The following is a 24,431-nucleotide window of genomic DNA, read 5'->3' on the forward strand; positions in this document are numbered from 1 at the left end:
TCCTAGAGTCATAGGACTTGTGTTTAGTGATTTAACGTAACTGTATCCCCTACTTAGAGAACTCAAGTCGGTGGCCACAAAATGGGCTACTTCTCTCACTCTTTCGCTTCACCTGACCTCCAGGGTTCCTCTAGGCTAGGAGTCCAGGTCATGAGAATGGCAGGATGGCAGGTATACTTCTCCCTACTCTGTTCCCATCTGCTACTCTGTAATATGCAACATGGCCCCACACGCATGCTGCCCGCCAGGTCTCCCGTGGCCTGCTCACACCCTTCATCCTCATTGTTTCAGGCAAAACCTTTTCTTTTGGCCCCCTTAAAACCCCTGTATTTACTTGCAAAGATTTCTATGTCCTCTTCCAGGTCTGGAAAGTGTGTTTCCATTTCGGTGTCCTTACTTGATTTGGTTCGTATTTTATGGGTTCAGAGTTATCGTACGTTTTCCAGTTTTAGCACAGATCAAGATGTCTTCCCAGTTTCTTTTCCTCATTTCTTGTGGGTTTCACAGAGCAAAGTACAATGAACCCACCATGTCTCCATCACCTTTTGCTGACATCTCCTAGACTGATGAACGTATGTAAGGGAATCACTAGGTATCCTGCTTTCCAGCTCCACCTGGAGTATGCTTTGTAGATAGAAATGATTCAAGACACCTTGGTGATAGGGTTGACTGTGAGGGGAAAAGTCATTGAAACAGAGTACAGACATTTCTTTTGGAATATTTTCTAATTGAGAATGTCATTGACAAATGGAGTTTTCAGACACAAAATTTCAGAGAAGGATAATGGTTTGTGCATTTAATCATGCAGAATACCTGCTTATTTAACTTGGAGACACTTTGATGAACTTAAAGAACATTTGATGGGGGTTATTCAAGAAAGCAAAGCTTGAAACTTGATAACATTAAACCCTGGGTCTCAGTTTTGCTTCACATGAAGACTGAGTTTTCTACTTCATGCTTTAAAGCTATTTTGTTTCTTTCATCCTGCCTGGCTCCCTTTGACCAATTATTTCTGATCAGACATTGCACAATGTTCCCTAAACCTCTAAGGTCACCAACACTGCTGTCTGGACCCGTGTCCTGCCCTGTCCCCACTGTGCTTTCTGCTTCTCTGTTGCATGCTATTTCCTGTCTTTAGTACCCTCTGGAATATAAATGAAGGAACTTTCAAAATTGCAAAGCACCATTTACATGGAAGACATTATTACTTTGATGACTTTGTCTTTTCCTGTATCCCTAACAATAGATTTTGAGAGGCAAGATTCAGATCTGTGGAAGTAAAATTGAGAGATTGAAAAGGAAAGTGTGACTTGTCAAATTAGGATGTAACAAAAACTGAAATACAAACTGGACACTGTCCAGTCTGTCACCCATTGACCAAGAATGTATTGTGTGAAAAATACCGTACGAGGCAGTAAGAACCGAGACCAGACGAGCCTGGGCAACCTGGCGAGACCCAGTGGCTACAAAAAGTTTTTAAATCAGCCAGTCATGGTGGCACATGCTGTAGTCCTAGCTACTCAAGAGGCTGAGGTGAGAGAAGCGCGTGAGCCCAGGCTTTCAAGGCTGCCATAAGCTATGACAGCACCACTGCACTCCAGCCTGGGCTACCAGACAAGAACTTGTCTCTAAATAAAGAGAGTTTCCGTATCCAATGATAAACCCTTGCGATATATCCTCTGGCTATTATGCAGCTGTTTCTGTAGGCTTTTCTCTGCGGAAAGCTTGGCCCGTACCAACACTCCCTGCTGGGGAGCACTGGTGACCGGGGAGCCTTATATTAATAACAGCAAGTCTTTGCCTATCTCAATCCCTCCTTGGGCTTTGGGGCCAAAGTCATCCACACTGATAGTTCACAGCCGGGAGCATTAATTGGCAGACTTCTGGGTTTGACTTTTACCGACTTCTGGGTTTTACTTTTTTTATTTTTTCCTGGGTTTAACTTTTAACAGCTAGGCCAAGAGAGCTGTTGTTTATTTCTTGGCCAGAAGCTAATTAGCACCATTGTGTGCCCCAGACTAGAAAATGGCCTGTTGTGGAGCTTGTGGAGTGGTCAGCTTTGTCAGTAATTAATATGAGAGGGCAGGGCCAGTCCCCTGAGTCAACACAGCGCCAGAGAACTGAGACTTAGCAACCGCCTTTTACCCCAAGGACTGGCTTCGTGTCTGACTAACCTTCTAGAAATCCACTTTCAGGAGATCGTGGTTTTAATTTTGATCAAAGAAAGAGGGGAAAAAAAAGAGAGAGAAGAAGAATGGATCCATTCAGTACCAAGCCTCCTCAGGACCCGTTGTCTCTTAGGTTCATCTCCATGTAAAATTTGCTATCAGGCAGGGCACAGTGGCTCATGCCTATAATCCCAGCACTTTGGGAGGCAGAGGCGGGTGGATCACCTGAGGTCAGGAGTTTGAGACCAGCCTGGCCAACCTGGTGACACTTTGTCTCTACCAAAAATACAAAAATTAGTCGGGCGTGGTGGTGCGTGCCTGTAGTCCCAGCTACTCAGGAGGCTAGGGCAGGAGAATCGCTTGAACCCAGGAGGCAGAGTTTGCAGGTGAGCTGAGATCGCACCACTGTACTCCAGCCTGGGCGACACAGTAAGACTCTGTCTCAAAAAAAAAAAAAAATCAGATTTGATGTCTTACCCCTTGTTATTCCTGATTTTCACCCAGGTTTTCTTTCACCAATGCTCTCCCTGTGGCCTTGTCCTTTCACAGTTTATCTCCTTATTTCTTCCTCCAACTCACAAAGCAAGACTGAAGAGAGAAAACACCACATTTCTACTCATTGGCCACTGTGGTAAAGATGGTAAAACTCTTAGCTGAAAAAAATTGCCCCTCGTGAATGCCTGTATTTGATGTGTAGAAGCACTCACTGTCCCCAGTTGTCACCAAAGGAATTGGCAACTCAGGTCTGAAGTTAACATGATGCCCCTCTTCCCACGCCTGGCCACACTTGGAGCTTAGTAAAGAAGAGAAATAATCGGGGAAGAGCAGGTGCTGAGAAGGAAAGGCGGGGGAAGAGGCCCGGCCTGGGGCCTGCTCAGAAGTGAAGCTGCCTTGTGAGAGCTTCCCCGAGAGCACCTGCGTCTCAGCAGTCTCCGTCTCCGCGCAGCATTGATACACAGGGCGCAGTAGGATTGGCTTGTCCAAGGGCTTCCACTCTCCTTCTGGAGAAGTCCTGGGTGGGGAGGTTGTAGCAGGCAAACCTTCATCCAAAGGACAAGACTGAGCCATCAGCTAAGAAGAGATTGCCTGACTGAGGGCCTGTCAATCCAGTGTTGCTGACTGGGGCTGATTTTAAAGTTATTGGCTCAAATGCTTCATAGCCGAGCAGGCTATCATCCAAGCCTAAGAAGAAGATAAAACATAAAACCACATATATTCACTTCCTCTTATAGTAATTTAAAAGATCACTTTTTAAAATATGTTTGGTAACTTGAATGAAGACTGGGTGGGTTTTCGAAGGAATACACAGCTTTCTGCCAACTCACTCACCCTTCCCTCCTCCTTCTCTCTAGTTCAGCAGACTTATCTTATATCTCAAGCAGGACACTTCTATCTACCCCCAGATTTGCTGTCTGCAGATTCTATCATAGTCTTGTGCAGTCATTTCTTTCAAGACCAGTTAAGATCACCATTTTTCTTTTCTTTTCTTTTCTTTTTTTCTTTTTGAGATGGAGTCTCACCCTGTCACCCAGGCTGGAGTGCAGTGGTGCAATCTCGGCTCACTGCAACCTCCACCTCCCGGGTTCAAATGATTCTCCTGCCTCAGCCTCCTGAGTAGCTGGGATTACAGGCATCCACCACCATGCCCAGCTAATTTTTGTATTTTTAGTAGAGACAGGGTTTCACCATGTTGGCCAGGCTGGTCTTGAACTCCTGACCTCGTGATCCACCCGCCTTGGCTTCCCAAAGTGCTGGAATTACAGATGTGAGCCACTATACCCGGCCAAGATCATATTTTTAATCCAACTCAAATATGTCTGTTTCTCTGTTAGAGCAAAGCTGCAGGTTGACTCTAATCCTTAAGATTAGTCCATACAGATATGTTATTTGACCACATTGTTGATTTAGAGTTCAATATAGAACACAGGTTCTACATTTGCCCTGCATTTAATGAGAAAGAATCTGGAGGACAAAGGTTAAGGTTAAAACTATCTAGTTTACTTCTCAGTTATTAAAAAAAAAAAAAAAAAAAAAAAAAAGGGCTCCCCTAACCTCCCCATAATAAATACTTGTTATCCACTTTAAGACAATCTATGCTTTTGGCATTCTAGCTTCTTGGTGCTGCTGGAATTACTGGCTGTTGTCACAGTGAGAGGCAATTAACACATAGTCTTGGGCACAGGTCTCAGTGGGGAGCTGAAGGAAACCCACAAGAATTGGATGCCCTTCTGCTTCCACAGAGTCACAGTAAGGTGGCAAGTGTTGGCTCTTGGCTCTAAGTGCCCTTTCTCAAGCTGGCGATTGTCGTGTGATGATCCTGTAACATTCCCCGAGGTGCAGCCCAGCACCCTCAGTTCCCAGGGATACTGCTCATGAGCTCATATGCACAGCATCAGTGCTTGACTTGAGCTGATCAGTCATAGAGGCAGGCAGAGTAAGGGCTTGCGTATGGTAAGCCCCCCACCTAAGTCTTTTTCTTTCTTTCTTTCTTTTTTTTTTTTTTTTTTTTTGAGATGGAGTCTTGCTCTCTCGCCCAGGCTGGAGTGCAGTGGCGCAATCTCAGCTCACTGCAAGCTCCACCTCCCGGGTTCACGCCATTCTCCGGCCTCAGCCTCCCGAGTAGCTGAGACTGCAGGCACCCGCCACCACACCCAGCTAATTTTTTGTAGTTTTAGTAGAGACGGGGTTTCACCATGTTAGCCAGGATGGTCTTGATCGCCTGACCTCGTGATCCGCCTGCCTCAGCCTCCCAAAGTGCTGGGATTACACACGTGAGCCACCACACCTGGCCCCACTTGAGTGTTAATTATAGACCTGTTGTCTGCATTTTCACCTATTATCTTTGTATCATGATCTAACAAAGGGCTCACATTATTGGTTTGTTTGAAAAAAGTCCCTCGTATCTGGGAGCTGATATCACATGAAACTTGCAAGTCAGGTGCATAGTCTCTCTGTGATTAGATATGGGCGAGTGGCTGACAGATGTTGATGGGTGGGAAAGAGATGGCTCTGGTCTCTCATTCATTAGAAAGCAACAGCTGTCAGTCCCTGCACAGGGCCCTCCTAGCCAGCTCTATCACTGTGTTATCTCACTAGCAGTAGATAAGATTCAAACCCAAAGTTCAGCCCAGATCTGGGAGGAAGAAAATGTATTGCAGTTCTGACTCTGCTTTGACCAGCCAAAGGTTAGTTCCCATCACTTGTACTTACAGACTTGGTTACCCTGCAGGCAAGTGTAAGTACTCTCAGTTGGAGAACTTGGACTCTGGACAAAGAATCCCAAGCCTTTTGTTTTTGTTTGTTTGCTTGCTTCACAGAAAGACTTAAAAACCAGACCTTAAGATATGGTGGACAGTCAACTGTTTGTACAAAAGAGGGACGGGAGTAACAGTTATTTGAGGTCTCTCCTGTAAATCGAGAAGTAGGTTTTAGGACCTATTGTTTCTGTTAAAAAGCAGGTCTTTTATTTTTGTGTCTCGTTGGTGCTTTGGTGTGTTACCTACTGTTCCCACCAGTGGACACCGGCTCCATCCATAGCAGAGAATAGACACAGGGAAATTACACAGATTTCAAAGCTTTTTTGAGAACGGGGGGAATCCATCTCAATTTGGACAGCAGCAGAACTTGCTCTCACACATGCTGGGAGAGAGGGACAAAGCTGCACAGTGTATTATATCATCTTAACCAGTTAACAACTAGGATCTGGCCGGGCGCGGTGGCTCACGCCTGTAATCCCAGCACTTTGGGAGGCTGAGGCGGGCGGGTCACGAGGTCGGGAGATCGAGACCATCCTGGCCAACACAGTGAAACCCCGTCTCTACTAAAAAATAATACAAAAAGAAATTAGCCGGGTGTGGTGGCGGGCGCCTGTAGTTCCAGCTACTCAGGAGGCTGAGGCAGGAGAATAGTGTGAACCTGGGAGGTGGAACTTGCAGTGAGCCGAGATTGCGCCACTGCACTCCAGCCTGGGCGACGGAGTGAGACTCTGTCTCAAAAAAAAAAAAAAAGAGGCCGGGTGCTGTGGCTCAAGCCTGTAATCCCAGCACTTTGGGAGGCCGAGACAGGCGGATCATGAGGTCAGGAGATCGAGACCATCCTGGCTAACACGGTGAAACCCCGTCTCTACTAAAACATACAAAAATCTAGCCGGGCGAGGTGGCGGGCGCCTGTAGTCCCAGCTACTCGGGAGGCTGAGGCAGGAGAATGGCGTAAACCCGGGAGGCGGAGCTTGGAGTGAGCTGAGATCCGGCCACTGCACTCCAGCCTGGGAGACAGAGCGAGACTCTGTCTCAAAAAAAAAAAAAAGAAAAAAGAAAAAAGAGAGCTAGGATCTATGTAGCGAGAGCATTGGTTAGTGTCCAGAGAAAGATGAGGGGAAGAAGTGCATGCAACCTTGCTGGGCCTAGTGCCTGGGGATGTCCATGGGTTAATCTATGGGGAAGGACTGGTCCGTCAATGCATGGGGCCAGCATGTGGGGGGCAACACTTCTAAATGCACTTCTTTGTTTCCAGGCAACGCCCTGCCCTTGGAGAATGTCTGGCCTCACTGGCAGCTGCCATACCAGTGGCATTCCTGGAGCCCACCCTCAATCGCTACAATCCTCTCTCGGTCTTCAACACCAAAACCCCCAGGGAGAGGTCTAGTAAGTATCTCCCCACAAAGGTCATCAACCCATTTCATGTGCTGAGAGGAGGGGAGCCACACAGGCCGGGAGCAGCAGTCCTGCAGCACTGTGGCTTTCTTGGTCTGAGAGGAGCCAGGAGGTGAGGTTAGGTAGGGACTAGGTTGCAGGTCTCCATCTTTCTGGAGAAAAAAGCTTGGGCAAGGCTTTGTTGTAATTAGGCTTCGATTTCTTCTTCTGTAAAGTGAGGAGTCAGTGTTGCTGATTTTGAAATCCTTTCCATCCTAAGACCTCAGGGTCTCTTGTCTGCTCTGGGTTTCAGTTCCCCATCTGCACCTGGGTATGTGACTCCTTTTTTGCAGTCCCTCTCCGGAGTGGGATCAGAAGGTGCACTTCCACACGAATAACCTAATTATACTCTTGGAGTCCACGGAGAGGCTGTGCTTCTAAAGATGCTGACCACACGTTTTCATCTTCGTGGACGATAAGACATAGAAAAGCACCAGAAGGAAGAGAAATTGTACAAGAAAGAGTATTTCTTAGCAAAAGTATTGACACACTAGGTTCCACAACAGGGTGGCAAACTATGACCACAGGGCCAATCTGGCCCCCTGCCTATTTTTGTAAATAAAGTTTTATTTGAACACAGCCACACCTACTTATTTACATTTGGTCTGTGGCTGCTTTAGCACAGCAATGGCAGAGTTGAGTAGAGGCAGGAAAGTTTGGCCCACAAGGCCTAAAATATTTACTATCTGGCCCTCTACAGAAAAGTTTTCCACCCTGTCTTGTAGAATAATCCTGGAACTAAAATCCAAGGCAGGTTGTAAATCTGGTTCTGGAGGGTCCTTGTATCTGGGTTAATTGTGATCCTGCCTCAGGACAAGGGAATAGGATAGAGGAGCTTCAAGTAGGAGCCTTGAATCAAGCTTGGACTCCAACTAGAAAAAACTGCGATGATTCCATCTATTCTGAAGCAAAAATTACCAAACTATAGGCTAATCATTATTAAGGGAAAAAAAGCCACAGTAAATTATTTTCAACCAGAACTTTCTCTATTCAGAACCAATGTTTTCTTAAAATATTGCTATACACTACCAGTAGATGGCTGAACGTGGTGGCAATTCCATTTAGTTCAAGCCCCCTTTCTCAAACGGCCGTGAGATTTAAGGAAGAAGCGTTCTGAGCGAGAAAGGGCTCATACCACACTTTTCTTTGCCACCGCTGTTTTTTTTCATCTAAAGATGTGACGTGCTAAGCCGTGGCAGCTTTATTCCCACTTGCTTCTTGTTACTTCAGGTAAGAGGAGCACATTGCCCCCCAGAAATGATCACCAGGACAATTCAGATAAGGCCACTAACAAAAATCTTGCACTGAACTAGAATACAGTGGAGACTAGTGTTCTCAGAGCTAGTCAAGAGAGAAACATTGGCAAGATGCGGCAACTTTCCAAAGTCCCGTATGAAATCTGTAAGTTAACCTTTCCTCAACCCCTTCAGCCTCATTTTGCCCTTTCTTCCCTTCGAAACTAGCCAAAAGAAAAGTATTTCTGACCTTTTTTTTTTTCTTCCCACTTCTGATTCCAAATGAGTCCTAGCTTTCCACCAAAGTGGAAGCTGAGCAACAGAGCCGGCTTTGGTGAAGTTGAGAAGGAGCTGTGACATCTCCAGGCAAATGCCAGCCCAGGTGTTGCTCCCTGACTCCAAAGGGACTTGGGGCCCAGTCATGACAGTTCTGGATATTTATACATTGATTCTGCTTCAACTGTGACTTGAGAAATAGTATATCTCTGTCTCTATACCAGCACTGTGTAGAGCTTCACCTGGGAAAAGAGAGAAACTGCCTCTGCTTTTCAGTTCATAAAGGCACAGTGAGGATGTTTTGCCCTGCTCCTGTGCCTGTATGAACTGAAGAAGATAGAGGGAAGCCTAGGGTGGCTTTGGAAGGGAGGGGAATTAGTCTCTTGCACCGTGCTCCTTCCCAAGAGCTATTTGAAAAGTGCTCCTTCTCATTCTATACACCTTTGCGTTGATTTAATAAGACATATTCATAAATAAAAAATGACTCCCCATCATTGCATACTCCAAAGGAAGAAAAGAAACAAGGTTGTAATTGGAGATGACACAGTCCTTTATCCATTAGTGACACACTATGGGACTCTGTGTCCAGCTCCCCTGAGCCCATGTGTTTGATCACTGGATTCAGTGAAGAGTGAATGCTGACCGTGTGTATGGCTCTTAAAAAGTTTACCTAGAGTCAGAGAATGACTGATGGCTTAATGAGCTGTAAGAAGGTAGACTTCATTCATGACAAAGTGGGTGGTCTGAGAAATAAAGGGTGGGGAAGAATGTTTAAGGTGACAGGTGATGTGAGCCTGTGGTTTAGAAATACAATATGAACTGATTTATCATGTCTTCAGTTAGTTGGGCATCTCTATAGACACTTGATGCTTTGCCAGCAGAATTACTCAGATTCGTATCTTCGATGCCCTGTAACATCCTGGTGCATTTTCTTCCTCATCCAAAAATTATTAAGATATACCTAGAAAAAGTTTAATACTGTTATGTGCCAGTTATTCAAAACTAGTTACATCCTTGGTTATGGGTGGCAGTGATCTATTACTCAGAACACTAGATGGACCAAAGCATCCTATTACCAGTCAGTTTGCTTTTCTTCTGTACCCTATTGGAACTCTTTTCTTTTTGGTTGATTATTCCAATTCTAATGTAAGCCATCTGTATTGCAAAGAGAAGAGGTGCTAAGGTGAGGCACACAGGACTTTACAATCTAATCCAGTGGTTCTTGAATTCTAACGTGCATCAGAATCACCCAGGAGGCTTGTTCAAGACTGTCGAGCCCCCACCCCTAGGGTTTCTAATACGGTAAGTCAGTTTGGAGTGAGGCCCAGGAATTTGCGTTTTTAGCTGGTCTCCAGGTGATGCTGATGCTGCGGTAGGAGGACTGCACTTTGAGAATCACTGATCTAGAAGATAAAAGGACAATGATTCTAAAGATTCCCCCTCACAGTCTTGTGTCTGATTCTAAGAGGACACAGCTGAGGCTGTTTTTCTTGCAGCTCACTCAGAATTCATTCTGTGGGTTTATGCTGTGGCATTTGAAGTACAAAACACCTGAATCACAAATGTTTGTTCCACTCAAGGACCAATTGCGTATAAATAACTTTTAAAGGTCATTATAAGGGCTCCAGCGCAGCAACCTTAAGCAACTCTGTTTTCCTTAGGCAGCCGGCAAAAAGCGTTCATGATGATGTATTGTATAGGTGACATTTAAACAAACACACCTGAGCCTTATCATTTACAATCCCGCGGCAAATAGTTGTAAATTTCAGTTGCATCTATGGCCGTGGCATTGTTCTGTGTGTAGAACCTCAAGGTAGAACGTTTGACTTCCCTGTGTTTACCTCTGTACTCTGAGAGTGTGTGTGTAAAATTATGTTGTTTGTAAGGGTGTCTCCAGACTCCCGTGTTCTTGTTACCCGTGACCATTGTTGTCCTGCGAGATGCAGGACAGGCTCATTCTCTGCAAATGACTGTATCTGACCCATAATTTCCTTCTACGGCAAATCACAAGAGTTCAGGGTTCTTTGGCTTTCATGCTATTAATCCCTTTCAATTGTCTGGGTTTTAAAACATGTTGGTCCACTCCTGACATCCAAGGAGGAGAGATTTTTAGCCTTCTATCTACCAAAAGGCTCTGGTGATAACAACAAAAGTCATCACTAGGGAAAGGGTAATAGTGCTTCACCGGGCCTATCCCATAGCATAAAGGCTGCTGGGATCCATTGCTTTACAACTGCACATGCTGGCCAGGTAGAACCACTTGTCTCAGCTGCAGATTCATTCTCTCCAAGATAGCCAGGATTATTCTGTATCTCTGCTCCATGCAGTATAACCATGAGAGAAACTGAGACCGTCCCTTTCAATTGATCAGTATTCGTAAAGGCCAAGGAATTTGGTATGGCCTCTCCTATTTATTAATCCTTCAAGTCCAATGGATGTAAAACCTGAAAATCTAGAGAAGAAAGACCTCGAGCCAACAGTAATCCCAATGGCAAAGGGCCTGCAGGCATAACCCAATTCACGAAACATACATTTGTATTTGCAGTCTTCTGCTTTATCTTTGGAAATGTATGAGGACTTTGCATGTGATTCCAAATATCAAAAATAATTTCCTCAAATCTTCAGGGAACTGGTGTTCTGGGAAAACACACCACATCTTTCCTGTGGCTTCCCAGACTGCCCAGCTCCTTCAGTGCCTGATGGTTTTGCCCCAGTGTGAGAAGTTTGGCCTGAGAAGTAGACACATTCTGTAGGAAGCAGTTAGATCAGTGCGTGTGTGTGCAAAGCTTTGGGCTTGTGGCTCTTACTCAGAATTGTCCGTGTCCCTCCACTCAGAGCCCTTGTTATCTTCTCACCTGTCAGGAACTTCAGGATGCTTCCAGTCTTCCTCCCGTCTTGCAGGAAAGAGTGTCCTTTACCTTACAGGAAGCAGGACAGAGAAGCCCTGGATTTTTCTGTTTACAGTTCTTGCATCTGACAGCCCTGCCTGATTGAATATTGAACTCTGTCTGTTGATCCTTCAGCCCGTGTGTCCTTGTCTAGAGCAGCACCCTCAGTCATTCAGGGTGAGGAAAAGATAGCGCTCCCACGATTCCTTACAAATCAGTCCTTGGAAACAAAAAGGATTAAGCAACTGACAGGGAGTCAATCAAGCCACCTCAGGTCATCCATCATTTCTATTGTGCAGCCAGAAATCAGTCCACGTGCGATGCTTTCCCCCCCGCCCAGAATTCCAGCTGGATGGAAAGTTGTTGTTTCTGGTCCAGCTGAAGGACTGTTAGATGAGTGGACTTTTATTTTTCCTTTTCTAAGCTGTACAGATGTGATCCAGGCAATGGCACCACAACTTAAAACTAAACACTCATCAGTTGCTTTTCTCCTCTGATTCCTGATTTTCCTGCAGGGGACACACTAAGGCCCAGGCAGTCTGGCCAAGAGGGAGAAGCCAAGAGACTGACTTCATTACAGGGTAGTCTTAGGAACTAACTATCCCTCATCCTTGTGTCTGCTGTACTCCTTTAACCACAGGTTTGTTTTAACCTCACCTCAACATGACATCTAGGAAGATAATGCAGCCTCTGGAAGCTGCAGTCTGTTCACAGACAGCTGGAGAACAAAAGCCACTCCACATCCAAGCTCACTGCTGTGCAGCTCTGGAAATTTATTTCTAAAGTCCAAAGGAAAGGAGGGGCAGAGAGAAAGAAGCTTGCACCCACTGTGCTTTTGAATTTCTGTCCCTTTGTTCTTCCTCTCGATCAGTTCTGGGGATGCCAGACACGGTGGAAGACATGTGTCCTGACATCCCCCAGCTGGAAGGCCTGATGAAGGAAATCAACGACCTGGCCGAGTCAGGGGCGCGGTACACAGAGGTGCCGCATGTCATCGAGGTGATCTTACCCATGCTCTGCAACTACCTGTCCTACTGGTGGGAGCGGGGGCCTGAGAACCTGCCCCCCAGCACAGGGCAGTGCTGCACCAAGGTCACCTCTGAACACCTCAGTCTCATCCTGGGCAACATTCTGAAAATCATCAACAACAACCTGGGCATCGATGAAGCCTCCTGGATGAAGCGCATCGCAGGTACCAATGCCTTTTCTCCCCGGTCCCCGGCCCAGGGCACAAGATAACTGGATTCTCTTTTCATCTCTATTATTAATTCCAAGATGGTTTTGCACAAGCTCTATCCAATATTTAAACCTCCCCATCCCCACCCCAGCTGCTTCACAGTAAAAAGAATTGACATATTCCCCTGAAGAGCTTCCTCGAGCCAATGCTCCTGCCCTACTCCCCTACTCATCCAGGCCCCTCAAATCTCCAGGAAGCCCTTCTTAATCAACTCCACTCAAATCCAATGAACATGGCTTTGTTTGATTTTGGTACTCAAGAATCCCATTTGCTCTTACAGTAATAATTGTCCAGAATTTTCCTGGTAAGTAATCCTGTGTGTTTTCCACTTGTATAAAACTCACTCCCATCTGACCTACACTGCAAGTTCCTTACTGTCACTCTGCATTTGTGTTGCACTTGATGCTTTCTGAGACACCCTCATGCAGCCTCACAGTAGGGGCACTTTGGGTTTTTTTCTTTTGTATCCCTCTAAAGTTACTTGCATACAGTCAGCTCTCAGTGAATGTTATTAGCCAATTTTCTCTTCCTAAAGCAACTTCAAAAAAAGGACAGGCTTGGAAAATCACTAACTACTTTCCATAGTCAGGAAACCACAAATATTTTGTGTCCTCTGTGTCAAACTACAGTCCAAGGAGATAGAAGCTAAGGCAAAATCACTGCTTTTGATGGACCTGTGATTTAGGTAGTGGAGTCCACCAGTAACATCTTTACCCATATAATCTCCTGGATCATGAATACAATATCTAGGCTAAAGGGAACTATTAATCCAACACTGGTATTTACTTTCCTGGACCAAGGAATTGCTGTCCTTCTGCAAGACCAAGGAAGAAAAGTTACTGCTTCTTCCTGTCTCACAGATGAACTGAGATCAAAATTATAAATATCTTGGGTGCCAATGGCAGCTAGATAATATAAGCCTCTGTGGACATTTGAATAGAGTTGGTGTTCCTCTATTACCCAGTAGCCCTAAAATATTGTTAACCATAAGGTAATTTTTCAATGAGTTTCACTTGGTAAATCTGAATTAAGGGAAGGAAGGGTTTCAAAAAAATCTCCTCCCTTACCTTCCTAGAGGTGCACACAGGGAAAGTGTCACAGCATGAGGGCCACTGATGGAAACTGAAGTTTGGCCTGTTACTCCACAGGGTGAATCTAGATTTCATTCAGACAGGCTACTTATTTCTTGGTGACTAAACAAAGTCAATTTTAAGTAGTAACCCCAAATCACCCACCTAAGGTGTCGCCATTCTGATTACATATCCGGAGCAGAGTTGCTCATTGAAGAAGGCTAAGAAGTCACAACTTCTTGGTTAATATGTCTCATCAGAGAGTGCCATTGACCTTCTTTTCTAAAACTATCTTTTTTATAAAAGTAAAATATAAAGTGATATTTTGAAGAAAATGGCTGGAATGCAAGCTGTTTCCCACTGAAATGCTTAAGCTAAAGACACTTTGAAATACACATGTGAATGTACATTGTCAATGGTTCACAACTCTCAGTCACTCATTTTTTTCTTACAATTACTCTGATCTTTTAAAAAAAAAAAAAAAAAAAAGACCAATGGAATGGCATATTGCTCTCTCTCTGATTGCTTGTTTCTGCTTTTCAACTTCTAGTGACCACCCCAGCCTCTTTATATTTATTTATAATTGATACCAGACTTATATCCCTCCCTCGGAGCCCAGAGGAGTCTCCAGGCAATAGGTTGGCAGGTTTCAAGTCTTGAGGGCTGAGGATGGTAGTAGGATTAATGTGCTCTTAACAACAGATTGTTCTGTAAAATAACCAGAAAGCATATATTGAGTGTGCGCTCTTAGCACAGTACTTGTTGTTAGTAAAAGGCTTCCTTCAGGAAGTTTACAATCTGCTAGTGAGCCAAAAGCAAAAAGAATGGACTATAAAATAATACAAAATAGTCTTTCATGAAGAGCTGAGGGGTGTGGCATAGGCCGTGTGTGCATGAGAGGTTCAGGGGAGGCAGGAGCTCCCCATGGCCTGGAAGAGCAGAGCAGGAATATGGACCTTCTCCCATAGCGGCCTCGGTCCCCCATCCCCCGAGGTAGCTCTATGAGAGGGAAGTATCAAGGGGAAGATTGAGGAAGCGAACAAGGGGCAGGTGCCATCCTGAGTTGATGGGATTCCACAGCCCCACCTTTCAATCGTGTCTTTCATTTTCATCAATTGCCATAATACGTGAAATGACGGGGAGGCTCTTTGTAAACCCAGTGTATGCGCAGCCCATCATCAGCAAAGCCAGGCCCGGCCTGCTGAGAAGCCACTTCATCCCAACTCTGGAGAAGCTGAAGAAAAAGGCTGTCAAGACCGTGCAGGAGGAGGAGCAGTTGAGAGCCGATGGCAAAGGGGACACCCAGGAGGCGGAGCTCCTCATCCTGGACGAATTTGCGGTCCTCTGCCGAGATCTCTATGCCTTCTACCCCATGCTGATCCGCTACGTGGACAACAACAGGTACGGAGGAGACCACTAGGAGTCTGTCTGCCCCTCTGTGGGCCTAGTTCAGGCAACAGAATAAAACGGAAAGATGGTGTTGGGTTGTTGACAGTGAGATAAAGGAGGTGATAGCCGCCCCCACCGTTCTCCTTCCCAACACCAGTGGTTCCTGCTGTAGGAGCTCTGGGCAGTGCTTTCCTGGAGCGACGATTCTGTGACATGGTCTGTGACAGGGCCATCCCCTCCATCTTTATGGGCTACCGCAGGTCAGAGGAAGTTGGTCAAATAAAGGTAGCAGTGACCCACTTCTGCCCCTCTGCTGTTCACTCATGTATTCCTTCAACCAGTACTGCCTGACTGTGTGTTAAGCGCTCTTCTAGGCTTTAAGTGACAGGAGTGAATAGAACAGACAAGCTCTCTGGCCTAGGGAGATTTCTTTCTGGGGCTAGGAGAGGTGCATAAACAATAAACAACCCATGTAAGTAAATTATATAGAGCGGGGCAAGGGGAATTAGGAGGGTCAGGGTGGGGTGGAGTTGTGTTTTTAGATAGGATGTTACTGAGAAATCTGCATTTGAGCAAAGACCTGAAGTCAGTAAAGTTTGGAACCAGAAAGATCTGGGGCGAGGATGTTGCAGGAAGAGGAAATGTCTGGTGCAGGCCCCGAGAAAAGAGTGTGCTTGGGATGTTCAAGGGACCAAAAGGAGGCCAGTGTAGCTGAAGCAGAGGGAGGGGTGGGGAAGAGCAGTAGAGGATGTCAGAGGGGCAACATGGGGCCGAGAGTCCAGGCCTGGGAGGCCACTGTGAGGACTCTGACTTTTACTCTGAGTGAAAGAACAAGCCCCTGGAGATTTTGAGGGAGTCTGTAATGTGATCTGATTCACTCTTTGAGCACTGTAGCAAGGGGTGGAGGCGGTAGGGAAGGAAGAAGACCAGTGGGAGGTTCTCTATGATCCAGGCAAGAGTGGAATGTGATCCATAGAAACTGAAAATGGATTAGCAGTGTCGGGGTGGGAGAGAGTGATGGGGAGGGACTGCTTTATGCTTTTTCTTAAGGACTGGGGTTTCCTTTTGGGGTAATGAAAATGTCCTGGAACTGGATAATGATCATAGTTTCACAGCATTGTGAATGTACTAAACATCACTGATTGCAAATTTTATGTTATATGCATTTTACCAGGTTTTATTATATATATATATAATATATAATATATATAAATATATGTAAAAAATATATTTTTTTTTTGAGATGGAGTCTTGCTCTGTCACCCAGGCTGGCATGCAGTGGCATGATCTTGGCTCACCGTAACCTCCACCTCCTGGGCTCATGCGATTCTCCCACTTCAGCCTCCTGAGTAGCTGGGATTACAGGTGTGTGCCACCATGCCTGGCTAATTTTTTGGTATTTTAGTAGAAATGGGATTTTACCATGTTGCCCAGGGTGGTTTCGAACTCCTGAGCTCAGGCATTCTGCCCCCCTGGGCTTCCCCAAAGTATTGGGATTACAGGCGTGAGCCACCACACCTGGCCTCTTTTTTTTTTTCTTTTCTTTTCTTTTCTTTTCTTTTTTTTTTTTAAGTTGATGGTGACTGAGGCCAGGATGGTAGCAGTGAAGGTTGCCAGACGTTATCAGATTCTGGGTCTGTTTTGACGGTAGAGCCCTTGGAATTTCCAAATTGGGAATGAGAGAAAAGAGAAGAGTCAAAAATGATTCCAGGAGTTTTGACTGAGTACATGGAAGAATGGCCTTTTCAGCAATTGAGGAAGACTGTGGATACATCAGATTTGGCCAAGGTTGGAGTGAGGTTGTTGAGGGGAGGATCAGGAGATCACTTTCAGACATGTTGAATTTAGTTGCCTATTCAATAGAAAAGTGAAAATGTTGAATGGGTAATTGCATATAAGATCCAGAGTTCAGGGGAGAGGTCTGGTGTAGACATACGCATTTTGGAGTAATCGATACATTTAAGGACTGTGAGACTAGATGAGATAAGTAAAGGATTGAGGAAGAGGCAGAAGAGTTCCTCGGTACTAAGAGGTCAGGCAGAAGAAGATGAAGAGCAAATGAGACTGAGAGGGAGAAACCAACAAGACAGTAGGAAAGCCAACAGAATGTTGTATCCTGGGTGCCAACTTCACAAAGAGCTTCCAGAAGGAAAGAATGACCAACTGTTTCGAATGCTCCTGGTAAATAAGATGAGAACTGAGACTGGGCATTATATGAAGCAGCTCATTAGTTATTGGTGACTTTGACAAGAGCAGTGTCTGTGAAAAGTATTGAAGATAAAAAGCCTCTTTGGGATGGGTTAAAGGAATGAGAGAAAAGGACTTGGATCCAGCAATGCAGGCAACTTGTTCAAGTTTTACTCTAAAAGAGAACAGAGAAATGAGACACTAGCTAGAGGCAGAAGGGTGGTCAAGAGAGGAGCTGTTAACATAGGAAACTCGTCAGGTTGTTTCTTCACCAATGGGAAGGATCCAGTAGAGACGGGGGCTATGATCATGTAAGAGAGAGACAATTTCTAAGGCAATGCCCTTGAGCAGGCAAAAGGTCGGCCTTAGGAAGTTCATCTACAGCAACAGACAGGAGGGCAGAGACTGTGGGTGCTGATGCACACACACACACACACACACACACACACACCCCTACATTCAGAGAGAGAGGTCTTTTGGGGTCCTTTTCTGATTGCTTTTATTTTCTCAGTAAAGTAGGAAGCAAGATCATCAGTTGGGGATGAAGATGGGGAAAGGTGCATAGAGGTTTGAAGAGTGAAGAGAAGGTATGAGGTGGTTTCCAGGGAGAGTGGAAGAGTCGATGGACCAGGGAAATGCAGGGTGATTACCAGGCAGCATTAAGAGATCTCTGGTCCCCAGCACTTTGGGAGGCCGAGACGGGCGGATCACAAGGTCAGGAGATCGAGACCATCCTGGCTAACACGGTGAAACCCCGTCTCTACTAAAAAATACAAAAAACTAGCCGGGCGAGGTGGTGGGCGCCTGTAGTCCCAGCTACTCGGGAGGCTGAGGCAGGAGAATGGCGGGAACCCGGGAGGCGGAGCTTGCAGTGAGCTGAGATCCGGCCACAGCACTCCAGCCTGGGCGACAGAGCGAGACTCCGTCTCAAAAAAAAAAAAAAAAAAAAAAAAAAAAAAAAAAGAGATCTCTGGTCATGAATTTACAGTAAGACCCATTAGCAGGTTGTCTGTTTCTCCAGCCAAATTCAGCTGTCAGATATCAACCAAGAATAGGAAGTAAGTTGCATTTAATGAGAGGTGAGGTTTTGCAAAGTGAGTATGACAAAAACAGGTTAGGGAGTTAAGGGTATATGTAAGGGGGTAATTATAAAGATTTACATGGAATTTAAGCCGGATGATGAGGAGGACAGAACGTAGAAAGCCTAATGTGCATGAACAGACAAAGGATCAAAGCATTTTTGGGGAGTAGGTACTAGATAGGAGGAAGGTGGTGGTCAGAGAAGTGAAATGCATAGATTTAAGATTATGGGGTTAGGGGAGGTTACAGTTATTAGTAATGACCATGGGATTGCATGCTGAGGCAGGTGGAGGGCAAGACCCTTAGAGAAGAAATCAACCGACGAAAAGGCCATGGAGCTGGAAAATCATAAACACATATGTTGAAGTCACTGAGAATGAAGACCGGTGACATGCTGAGACGAATATTAGTGAGATATGTGCTAAAAGCATGGGCAAAGGAAGAGGAATGGCTCGAATTAGTGGCCACCTTGGTATGAGATGAAATTCAAAACTGGAGACTTATGGAGATACTTCATGCTGCGTGTCTCTGTTCTGGCATTTGAGCACCATTTAGAGAGGAGAGGTGGAAAACAGCACAATATAATGAATTTATCCAAACCTGCTGCTCCCTATTCTCAAGGCCTCTTCCCCCAACCTGAGTCTTTCAGGAGGGTCACCCAGAATCCTCATTCTCTCCCTATTCCTTGCCTTCAGCCCTTCACACTGACTCTGTGCACCTTCCCTTCTCTCCCATCAGTCAGTCCCCTGGGGTGGTGGCCATATGCTATGCTGGACAGGCTGCGTATCCCAGCTCACCGTCTTCACTCCTATTCTACAGAACTTCAAAGGTTGAAAGTCTCTAATGTCATAATTAGGAAAATTAATTCATGTCATAAGAGAAATTTTTAATGTAAGTCACTCTTTCCCCAATGTTCATTTGGTGCACAGAATTTAGCTGAGTCAAAATAAATAATTAAACATCAATTATATGAGAAATGTGAAGGCTTGTGGGAATATAAGTCTGTAAAATCATAAAGCTATTGATAGGGTGAACACAGACATTTTCACTGTATCTTATAGTATGATCCTTACCCTATTTGTGGGTTTTGTTGCTTTTTTCTCTGCAACCAAATATGTGTCAGTTGTCCAAGTCCATTCTCCAGTTCTCCAGCACCAATTGGGTATCCAACAATCCAATTTAATTCTGACAGTAACTATGCAGAGTTAGTGCAGATCCCACAGGTTAAGGGCTCAGTTCTGCAAGACTGTTCCATTTCAGACACCAGCCACAAATGAGTTGCCCAGGCTACTCACACTTCTGCCCAACGAACTGCAAATCCCATGGTTCTCATGACCTGGTTTGATAATTCACTCAAATCTGATAATTCACTGGAATAGCTTATAGAACTCGGGAAAGCACATTAACAATTACAGGCTTGTTAGAAAAGAATCAACTCAGGAACATTCAAATGGAAGAGACGCATAGGGAAATGTATGGGCGTAGGGGAGTGCAGAACCTCTGTGTCCACCCTGGCACACACCACCCTCCCAGCCCATCGATGTGTTTACCAACCTGTAGGCTCCCTGCATTTCATCGTACGAGCTTTTATGTAAGTTTCATTGATAAATCATTGGCCATTGGTGATTGAGATCGAACCCAATCTTCAGCACCTCCTCTCTCCCCAGAGGTAGGGAGTGAGGCTGAAAGTTCCAACCCTCTAACCATGTGCTTGGTCTTTCTAGCAACTAGTGCCATCCTGAAGCTACCTAGCCCTTCCCCACTCAAGGGTCACTTCATTAGCATAAACCCAGGTATGGTCAAAGGTGCTCGTTATATATAACAAAAGAAACTCCTATTACTCAGGAAATTCCACGAGTTCTAGTAGCTCTGTGCCAGGAAACAGAGGCAAAGACTAATATATATTTTTATTATACCATACCCTTCTGAAATTTAAAACCCTAAAATACAAATTTGAAAATGTTTAATTTTAAGGTACCCATTATAGATATTGAAGGGATGCAGAAATATTTGGGGGAATATTGGTAACTTTTGAGTGGTAACCCATTCTGCCACGGGCAAGAAATGGGCCTGGATATACTCATTTTAGCATTTATTTTAATTTATTTTATGAGGCAAATTGTACTTACTATTTAAAATAACCTAATTAAGATTACTTATATTTAGCATTCCAATAGAAACACTTTACAACAACACCTTACACACACACACACACACATACACTCTCTCTCTCTTTCTCTCTCTCTCTCTCTCTCTCTATATATATATATATATAATATATATAAAATCTTTTCTTTCCTTACCTATCTATGGGAAATTGTAGTCATTTTCACACACAAAAAAACCCCTGCTTTTTTGAGGGTCATTTTAGTCATTTCCCCATCATAATAATGTTAGCAGTGTAGAGAAGGAAATTGCCAGAATTTGAAGTGAAAAATAAAAGTAGAGTAAAGTTGCTCCTGGAATAGCTCTTTAATTGCATTTGTCACTATTGACGATCAAGACTCAAGACAGAGTATGTTATACTTATGCAGTGTTTGACAGTTGCTAAAAATGGCAATGTCAGAGAGTCTTTGAGATCATCATTAATTCATTCAATCCCGCTTTTCTTCCCAGAGCATCACGGTCATATGAGCTGTGCTGGGAAATACAGCCTTCCAACATGAGTGCCTTTACTTTCTTCAGGTCCTCTCTTCATCCAAAAAATTAGCTGGCTTTGAATTACGGAATCGTGGCCTTGGCAGGGTTGTTAGAGGTCACCTCATCTTACCTCCCAGTGGATGGAGAAATACCCCTTCCTTTTCCCTATCGTGACTTTCTGCCTCTGGTTATTGGGAAAAGTGGAGGGCAAAAGACGAGAGGGACAGCATTGCCATGCATGCAGTCCCATTCCGGTTTCAGACAGTTCAAACCATTTGAGCTCAGAGGATAACTCCTACCTATCAGCTCTAATTTTACTCTCCAGAACCACACAAAATTCCTCTAATCCCTCTTGTGGCAGCTCTTTAAATATGTAACAGAGCCATCTTGGGCTTTCCTCTTCCCTGCTTTTTCTTGTCATATTAAACCTTTGTGCTCTTTTCTGCCCTGCCACAGCAGTGTGTAAAGTTTCTTTGGTGTCTGGAATACTCTTCTGAAGAGCGGCTTCTGTTGATCAGTGTCCAACCTGAAGCTGACCCAGAATAAGCAAGAACCAGTTGTGGTGTACTCAGTGGGGGGCACATAAGTGCTTTGCTTCCTCATGCCAGGAGATAAAAGTCAAGATGTATTAAGTCTCTCTCTCTTTTTTTTTTAAGACAGAGTCTCACTCTATTGCCCAGGCTGGAGTGCAGTGGCATGATCTTGGCTCACTGTAACCTCTGCCTCCCAGGTTCAGGCTATTCTCCTGCTTCAGGCTCCTGAGTAGCTGGGACTACAGGTACACACCACCATGCCTGGCTAATTTTTTTGTATTTTTAGTAGAGACAGGGTTTCACCATGTTGGTCAGGCTGGTCTTGAACTCCTGACCTCAGGTGATCTGCCCGCCTCTGCCTCCCAAAGTGCTGGGATTACAGGAGTGAGCCACTGCACCCGGCCTAAACAAGTCTCTCTTTCTAAAAGGCAATCATTTTCCTAGGCCCCTTCCTGAGAGTCAGAAATATTTGGAACTTAGCATTGAACTTTAAATAGTGAGATTTTTGGTGAAAACCTGTCTCAAACTGTTGAAGGGCGTTAGAGTAAATCCCATGCAGCAACTACCTCAGGCTTGGGCCTCTGGGGGAGGCTTTGGAACAAAGCTGTAAAAAGCCCTTACCTCCGAAGTAGCCATGCTGACCGTGAACACAGGAGCGTGGCTTTATTTTCTTTCAAACCCTGATCATTTACCCGTTGTTTTTGTTTTGTTTTGTTTTTGTTTGTTTGTTTGTTTTTGTTTCTTTGGGGAGGGACAAAGTCTCGCTCTGTCGCCCAGGCTGGAATGCAGCGGCGCGATCTCGGCTCACTGCAACCTCCACCTCCCGGGTTCCAGTGATTCTCCTGCCTCAGCCTTCCGAGTAGCTGGGATTACAGGCATGCGTCACTACACCTGGCTAATTTTGTATTTTTAGTAGAGACGGGGTTTTGCCATGTTGATCAGGCTGGTCTTGAAGTCCTGACCTCAGGTGATCCACCCGCCTCAGCCTCCCAAAGTGCTGGGATTATAGGCATGAGCCACTGCGCCCGGCCCCATTTGAGTTTTTGAAAATGAAAGTCTAAGTCTCCATACTCCTGCCACCATCCAGGATTCTGTTCCTATGCTTCTTGTTTTTTTCTGCGACTGTGCTCAGTTATTTCATCCACTTGGGTTGCTGCTGCTCCTTTGGTTGTTGTTATAAAGTTAAGGGGTACAAGTACAGTTTTGTTACATAGATACATTGCTTAGTGGCAAAGTCTGGACTTTTAGTGTAACCATCACCCAATACGAAAACCTCTCTGGAAAATAGTATGGAAATTTCTCAAAGAACTAAAAATAGAACCACTATTCAATCCAGCAGTCTCGCTGCTAGGTATCTACCCAAAGGAAAAGAAATCATTATATCGAGTAGATACTTGCACTCATATGTTTATTGCAGCACTATTCACGACAGCAGAGAGATGATATCAACCCAAGCATCCATCAGTGGATGCCTGCATTTAAAAAAAAGTGGGATACGCATACACACACACAGTGGAATACTGTTTAGTGATTAAAAAGAATGAAAGCGTGTCTTTTGTAGTAATGTGGATGGATTGGAGGCCATTATCTTAAATGAGACAACTCAGAAACAGAAAGTCAAATACCACATGTTCTCACTTAGTGGGAGCTGAATAATGTGTCCACGTGGACATAGAGTGTAGAATAATAGACACTGGAGATTCAGAAGGGTTGGATGGAGCTGAGGGATGAGAAATTACTTAATGAGGACAATGCACCTTATTCGAGGGATATGGCAGACTCTCTGATGGTTACCTCTAAACCCAGCCTTCTTCTCTGCCTACAGCCTTGAGTTTTCCAATTGCCTTTTGACAAGCAGCGCGGATGTTAAAAGAGACCCACAGATCAGCTAGGTATCTACAAGAAAAGCGACTAAATATTGACAGAGATGGTGGATCCCATAGGAGGCTGGGATCAAGCAGGAGAAGCACCTTGTTGCGTTAATTGGGGGTAGAGAGGGTATGAGTGAATATGAAAAGCTGGGTCAGAATCTTCCGTGCTCCCACAAATACCTTCCTTGACTTGTGTGCCTAGGGGAAACCTTTAATGAGATGTTTTTCATTGCACTTATCACTCTGAACTTGAAGAAAGAACCTCAGTCGAGATAAAGAGCAAATATCTGCCTCTTAGAAGAGGGGTGGCCAAAGAAAAATATGTTCAGCTGAAACTGCATTCTCACACGAAGGCAAGAAGATAAAAATCCTCCTCCTTCTCCCACCAGGAAACCACAGTTACTCAAGAGTTTGTTCCTGATGCTCTTGCTCCTCACAGTACCTGTGGCTGTGCTTTTCCTTGGCTAGATAGGATATGACCCTCACCTTTTCCCACTGAAGGCGTCTCGAAAACCTATGAAGCTCATTTAAACCAAAACACTAAGGAGTGAGCAGCTGGTAGTTCTGATAAAATTTGACATTTGACCCTGAAAAATCAATAGGAAAGAAATCAGAAAGCATTGCCAACTTCAAGCCTCAAGTTTGAATTGCATTTGGCTGCTTATAATGGAGAATTGGCTATAGTGGCTTAAACAAATGAGAAATTTAATCTCACACAGAAAAGAAGTCCAAAGATAGCTCAGCTAGGGCCAATATTGTTCCTCGTTAGAAAGCCTCATTCCTTTGTCTTTATTTATTTATTTATTTATTTTTCGAGACCGAGTCTTGCTCTGTGGCCCAGGCTGGGGTGCAATGGCACAATCTCGGTGCTCGCTGCAACCTCTGCCTCCCGGGCTCAAGCGACTCTCCTGCCTCAGCCTCCTGAGTAGCTGAGATTACAGGTGCCCACCACCTTGCCCAGCTAATTTTTGTATTTTTTTTTTTTTTTTTAGTAGAGACAGGGTTTCACCACATTGGCCGGGCTGGTCTCGAACTCCTGACCTCAAGTAATCCACCCGCCTCGGCCTCTCAAAGTGCTGGGATTACAGGTGTGAGCCACCGTGCCCAGCCTCATTCCTTTGTCTTTATATCCTCAACATTGCCTTCCATCTTTGAAGTTACTTTAT

At 44.8% G+C, this 24,431-nt stretch overlaps 1 protein-coding gene across 1 annotated transcript in view; it reads left to right on the top strand.

Annotated features, from left to right (window-relative positions):
• Positions 1 to 24,431, top strand: part of RYR3 (ryanodine receptor 3) — a 566,751-nt gene that overhangs the window by 472,895 nt on the left and 69,425 nt on the right. Inside the window, exons 65-67 of the mRNA XM_050797588.1 lie at positions 6,681 to 6,811; positions 12,130 to 12,450; positions 14,726 to 14,966. Coding sequence (XP_050653545.1) covers positions 6,681 to 6,811; positions 12,130 to 12,450; positions 14,726 to 14,966 — 693 coding nt within the window. The remainder of the gene's footprint in view (positions 1 to 6,680; positions 6,812 to 12,129; positions 12,451 to 14,725; positions 14,967 to 24,431) is intronic.

This window comes from Macaca thibetana, chromosome 7 (assembly GCF_024542745.1).
Source record: "Macaca thibetana thibetana isolate TM-01 chromosome 7, ASM2454274v1, whole genome shotgun sequence".
Classification (NCBI taxonomy): Eukaryota; Metazoa; Chordata; class Mammalia; order Primates; family Cercopithecidae; genus Macaca; species Macaca thibetana.